The sequence below is a fragment of the Terrapene carolina genome, unplaced genomic scaffold (assembly GCF_002925995.2).
Source record: "Terrapene carolina triunguis isolate 2854851 unplaced genomic scaffold, T_m_triunguis-2.0 Scaffold58, whole genome shotgun sequence".
Lineage (NCBI taxonomy): Eukaryota > Metazoa > Chordata > Testudines > Emydidae > Terrapene > Terrapene triunguis.
Window position 1 is genome coordinate 56,666,535 of NW_020664409.1, and position 6,753 is coordinate 56,673,287.

Consider the following 6,753-nt stretch of genomic DNA (forward strand, 5'->3'; position numbering starts at 1 on the left):
AAGGGGATGGGTAATTTTATGACCAATAATGATGTCTATAGTTATGCACACTAAGAAGTATATGCTACCTCTCTTCAAGCATAAACTGGCTGCCACAGAGTACTAACAAGATGTGTCTCCATGACTGCCTAGGAATTTTCCACCACCACCATGAGTGTGTGTGCACATGGGTGGCCAGGTGCCTTATGATGGTGGGAATCTCATTCCCCTGAAGCTATTGCCAGAAGATTTAATGAGCCAATGGTCTGATTCACCGCCAAATCCGATCTTTGAAAAGACAGTTGTGTGTATTTAAAAAAACAAAATAATCTCCCTCTAGAAAACTGATTATTCTTTTAGGAACAAAGGTTTAATTAAGAGACTGGATGCATCTGTTGTAGGTGTTGGGAGGGAAAAGGAGAGAGAGAGAAAATGGAAGCTGGTGGCAAAGGGACAGCTTTCCAAGATGTAGTGTGAAAGATGCAATATCAAATAGTGATTTCTGATATGAAATCTCAACTTTATAAAAGGGAAAAGCTAACTAACTTCCATACAAAAATGCTATGAATGTCATAAATTGTAGGTGCATCCTTTCAAGGCAAATATTGTTTATATATTTGGAATAATACACAAGGATGATTCAGGTAATATGATGGGGATTTAAAATGCTGACATATTTTGATGAATGACTGAGCATAATAAAACCGGAGAAGGGTAGGAATATTACTAAGGGGCTATACTAAATCTGAAGTGAGAAATGTATAGGTTTCGCTGCATATCATTTCTATTCAAGAGATCACTTAATTGTGAAAAATAAGCCAAGACCCAAATTCAAAGGTGTGGATTATCTAGTTTTTTTTTCTGATAATTTATTGTAATATAAAAAGTTAATAAATGCTTAAGAGGGAAATTAGTAGAAGAAGCAACACATGATTTTTGACTTCAGGAAAGAGAATGGACTTTTGCTTTCTATTCTAGAATATGTGGGAAATAATCAATATTTCTATTTTTTTCTGCAGTGTATCTAAGAAAAATGAATTCTGGTTAGGTCTAATAAGGAAGGCAGTTATTCAGAGTAGTATAAAAATAATAAATAAGACTTTTAATAAACATAAAATAATCCTAATATAGGGAATGGGAGAGCACTAAAACAAATGCAGTAATTAAAAGGATGACTAAAGCAACCCAAAAAAATGGTCTTTTTCTCATTGTGCATGTGATTCCGATTGGCACTAATGAGCTACATGCTTATAGTGAGAAAAGAATAAGAGCTTTCTTTCTATTCATCAGTTTGAATAACTCTCTTTTTAAGCAGGAACCCTGCAATTCCATAATTTCAAGTACCAGTTTGTGCTGCACAAGATATAGAAGTCTGTAAATTGTTTTTATGTATTTGGTGCAGATGTAGTTTGTAAATAGTGAGTTGAGAGTTAGTGAAATAAAAAAAGATGTCACAGCTGTTTAAATGAGGTGAAGCAGTAGTCATGTTCTTGTTTTCTTATAAATTATTTTCATTTTATTGTGGGGCAGTGACATTACCTATTTCTTTCCGATAGGAACGTTACTAGCATCACCCAGAATTTTGTCACTTCCATATAGTGTTACTGCAGTGTGTATTGCATAAAGCTATGGCTGAAGATAACTCAGGAGTTGCAGCTTGATGCAGAATGCAGCAATCCACTTACATAGCTTTTGACATGCCGGAGCTTTCTATCCTCTGGCAGAGCAGTTGAGGTCATCTTTGGAGTTGAGCTAATGTTCTCTTAAGATAAAATCTCTTGGGTGTAGTAATGCAGACTCAACAGAAGAGTATGCTTCCCAAGAAGCCGTAAGGGAACAGAGTAAAAGCTCATATGCTTACACAGCCTTTTGCCTGGTGTGTAATGGATATATATTTTGTTTGTTTCTTTTGCTTTTCTGTTAACTGAATTGAGACAATGGCAGGAGTATTTATATAAATAAAACAAATTTTGTTTTGTTTATGGTAAAACTAATAATAAAAACAGAAATAGGAGTTCTTTATTTCCATTTTGTTTTCTTTCCTTTTATTGGCCAATAGGTACACATTTCATTTACCATGTAGTGGTTTCACTTACAGAGCAATGTGTACATGGTTTGTTTTGGGGTTTTTTTGTCTGAGAATTCAGTGTTAGCTGTTCCTGGTGGTTAGTTGATTTGGTCGCAAAGGTCATTTGGAAATTCTGCCTCTGGACTTTTTTTTTTTTTTTTTTGTACTTATCTCACTAACTGAAATAAAAATATATCCAGTAAGTGTTATAAGAAGGGGAAAACTGACTTCAACATTATGAGCATTCTTGATCTTGTAGACTCATTGCACAGCTTGTTGCTACTGTAGCTTTCTGAATTATGAAATCGAATCTTTATATATAATTTTTACTTAGTGCCAAGGTCAATAGAGCATCCTAAATGGGACTGGCGGAGAAAACCGGAGAGCCAGGAGTTTGATGAATTAAATCATATTCTTCAGGAGAGTAAGAAGCTGGGGAAAGCCCTTGAGAATCTCTCTCGCAGTAAGTTGATTTTAATTTTTTTAATGTGACTGTGGAATATTGATCTTACTAATATATTATAAATATGTACTAAAGGTGGTGGTTTTTCTTTTACACTGGTGTCATTTAGGAGTAACTCCACTGAAGTCAACAAAGTTAAACTGGGTAAGTTAAAGGGAGATCAGGGACACGGTTCTCTTAAAATAAAATTTTTAATAAAAAAAAACAAGCCATTTTATGGCTTTGATCCCAATAAACAATCACTTACTTATGTAAACCAGCTTAAGAATTGTAAATGATATTGGTTTAAACAGAAAAAAGTAATTTTTTTTTTAGAGAAGATGTAAACGGCGTGCTACGAAGCACACATGAATTTTTTTGTCCAAATGGGGCCATGAAGTAAAACAAAGGCAAATGCAGCATTTTTTGTCCCTTAAAAGACACCAGTTGTGGGGGTGTTTGTTTGTTTGTTTGTTTTTTAATTTTTGGGGGGGGGGGGGAGAAGGGTGCTATTACAGATATATTTCCCACACAAAAAAAAGGCAGGCCTTAAATCCATTCTTTTCCCTGGGATTTGCCATCATGGTGGAAAAACAAATTAACCCAATGTGGCTAGAATCCTAGAGCTGAAATATAATCACAGGAAAAACTAATACTTTTAACAATCAATTAACCAGTTAATTGGACCAGTAGTGCCAGTCTAACAGTTGTACTATGCCAAGTCTTAACTAGGGAGAAAGCAAATTGCCAATGTGTGAAAGTTGACTTATTTTAAAGAGTGATAACTTGCCACTTCAGTGGCTGGAAGGGACTGCAGGTGTGTGGGAACCACATGTCCTCATGGAAACTCATATAGGATGTTCCATAGCACAGTTCTTTATGGCCCCAAAAGTCAAAGCTTTCCAGATGTTTCTGCGGTTTGATGTAGTGTGCAGGTGTGTCCTAAGAGTGAACGTCTTGTCTGGCTTTTGGAAGGAGAAGCACACAGATCCCTGTCCCCTTCCGCCCTATGAATCATTATGGCCATTAGCCATGAATGAGGAGGAAAGAAATCTGAGGCTACTGTAGGAACCACTGGTACTGTGTGGCAACTGCTACTCTTCTCTCTTTCACAGCTACCTGCTGTGCTGTAGAGGTAAATAGGAAAGAGTGCAGGGCGGGGCCAGTAGTCTGATGTGTATGTAGGAGGCAGAAGTAGGAAACAGTTCCATAATGCCTGGGGTCCAGATTTAGAGGCTGTGCTTTAATAAATAATAATAATAATAATAATCTCCACAGATGCCTGATCCATACTAACCAACATTCCCAAAGCAGTGGGTGACTCTGGAGAAGATAGTCATCGACAGTGAGGAGGCAGTGCCTCTCAATAGCTCTCCCAAGGAAGAGCTGGCATGCACATGTGTTCCTGCTGTGTAGGGAGTGTTGTCATGAACTACTTAAATACCCTGAGAACACTCTGAAATGCAAGCGAAAGAGCTTTCATAGACACATTACTATCCTCTCTACAGCATACACAGTGCACAACTGAGAGTGGGAAGAAATGCAACACATACCTATGAGAGAACGTTGAATATGCCCATTAAAACCAGATATTTCTGCAGTCTAACTGAAAACACACAATTGTGTGGCATGCAGCTAGATTTTTATCAGTAATGTCACACTGGTTACATGCTTAAGATGTAGTACTTCTTTCAGTAAGGTATAGTTGTTGGTCTGAAACATGCTGTAGTCATTAAAAATGATTTACCCACGATCAGTTACACATCTAGTCCTAAATGCCAGTGTACTGTGGTCTGCTAATTGAACTACAGTACTAGCCATCAGCATTCTGGGATGGTTTCTCCTTTTTTTCTGTTCAACGTGAACTTTCAAATCATGTTGTTCTCGCTTGAGATCAATGTTTGTGATTTTAATTTGAGATTGACGTTTTTAGATAAGTTCAGTCAAACCTGTAAGGAAGATAAAGCTATCTCAGTACTGCAGCTGCTACATGATATATTGCCTTTGCTTATAGAATCTGTTTACTTTTAGTGTGATGTATGGGTAATAAAAGAAAATAATGATATTTGCTAAGATTGAAAAAAGAGGAATCTGCACATAATTATTTCTATTCAGTTCTCAAATTAGGGTTTTCCTTACACTGAGAGAACTGTGGCCTCAGTTGTAAGTATCCTTTTCCTATGCTCTTTAAATTTTTAATTACCTGTGCTGAACTATTTGGCATTTTATTCTAACCTGCTGTAAGTTATAGGACCACATTCATTTTTGAATTACAGCCCTTTGCAGAATAGGAATTTGGTCCTGCAGCCACTGTACATGCCAATCTCCAGAATAGTTAGACAAGTATTCTTTCTTTGGGGACTTAAACTCATCTTTTGGACTGAACACTTAAAGATGGTCCTGTCTGCTCAGCAAGGGTAATAAAGATTAAAGCACTTTTCTCAAGAATGGGATTTATCCAAAACATCGCCCTCCCTCCTTGCTGGACAGCATACTATATACTGGTATATTGCTGCACTGCACTTTGGAGGAGACTGTTTCAGTGGTGTTGTGTGGGTATAGTTTGTAAAGCACTTGAGCATCATTCAAGATGGAAGTCATTATAGAAACATAAAAAATAATTGTGATTAATAATAAAAGGGACAGACACATAGCATCAGACTTTCAATTCAAAGTGTCTTACGGTTATTGAATTCTTACTGGGGAAAATAAAATTGTAGTAATGTCTTGTGGGTGAAGTGACTCAATGGAACATATAAGACTCTAGGTAAGTTAAACAAAATTGGGAAGTCAATTCTTGCTTTTCAGGCTCTGAATCTCAGATTTCATGTCACTTCCCTGTCAGAGTGGTTGATCAGGTTATTCTGTTAACATTGGAACTATTTTTCTCAGATTTTGGACAGAGCCCTGGTGCATGAAAACCAGAATGCTTTACTGAGTAGGAGAAAAATTGGCTCTTGGGAACTCTATGGCCACCTTCTGGCTGATTAGGAAAATGCAACAGTATATTTACATTCACTCTTAATGAATACTACATGAATGAATTACAAGTTGTATATCTTTTCCTAGAATATGGTATACACAGCAACTTACCAGGCATGAGTTTGAGGGGGTGCGCATGTACAGAAGTGATTACAAAAAGGAAAGGAACTGGCCTGAACTAATAAATGACACACATTATGTTCTCTTTCAATATTTTAATTAAAAATGAGTCCCAATGAGGGCAGATGATGATAGATCTCCCTGAGTTTTGAGAGTCATTTTCACTCAGCTATCTTGCTGTTTTAAGTTTTTCGCTGTTTTAAATACATTACATTTTCTTACTACATATAAGTCCATTAACTAGTGTACCATTCATCAGAGAGGAGGTTTTGCATTGCAGGGTTTTTGATGCCTTGTTTTAGGCTAGGCCTAAGCTTGTATATCCCCTAGTGTTTGTGGAAAAAGAACTTGTTGCTGTTAAATTTTTGACACCAGATGCTAAACATTGCTCTGTGAAAGGCTGTAGTCACAGAGTGAATGAAAGTTAAAATACACTATACTGTGTATTAACGATATTTGGTTTTATTACAATAGAGCAGTATGAATTATACTCTACTACAAATGACGACTACATATAAGAGCTAAGAATTATTATTAATAATGTATACCCTTTCTAACTTTCTCCTTTAAAAAAAAATATTTTGAAAGTGCACTTATGGCTCAGCATATCAAAGTTAGAGAAATCTGCCCAAAGACAAATTTGCTTTCTTTACTATGGAAGATATTATTCCTAGATTGAATGGAATCAACCTCTATTCATTACTTCATGCTGGAAATCCATTTTAGGCAGAGGACCCTGCCTCCAGACACTGGCACAATGAACATGTTTATTTCTTCACTCTGACAGTACTGTTACTACAGATTGCCACAAAGAAATCTCCCATCCACAACAGAAAATGAGAGAACAGCTTTGAGGACAAAGAGGTGATATATTTATGGGCAGTATATTAATCTATGCTGATATAAAAGAAAAGCATGACAAACAATTGACCAGTATTCTAAATGTAAAGGAGTTGGAGGGTGCATGTAACAGGGTGGCTTCTCTCATTCTTAGGGCCCTACCAAATTCGTGGTCCATTTTGGTCAATTTCACAGCCATAGGATTTTAAAAATTGTAAATTTCATGATTTCAGCTCTTTAAATCTGAAATTTCACTGCTGTTGTAATTGTAGGGGTCCTGACCCCAAAAGGAGTTATTAAGGGGGTTATTGTAAGGGGGTTG

The 6,753-nt window shown here is 36.6% G+C and overlaps 1 protein-coding gene across 1 annotated transcript in view; it reads left to right on the top strand.

Annotated features, from left to right (window-relative positions):
- CUNH8orf34 (chromosome unknown C8orf34 homolog) overlaps positions 1-6,753 on the top strand; it is a 270,042-nt gene that overhangs the window by 70,752 nt on the left and 192,537 nt on the right. The window contains exon 4 of the mRNA XM_026647343.1: positions 2,382-2,510. Within this exon, the coding sequence (XP_026503128.1) occupies positions 2,382-2,510 (129 nt within the window). The remainder of the gene's footprint in view (positions 1-2,381; positions 2,511-6,753) is intronic.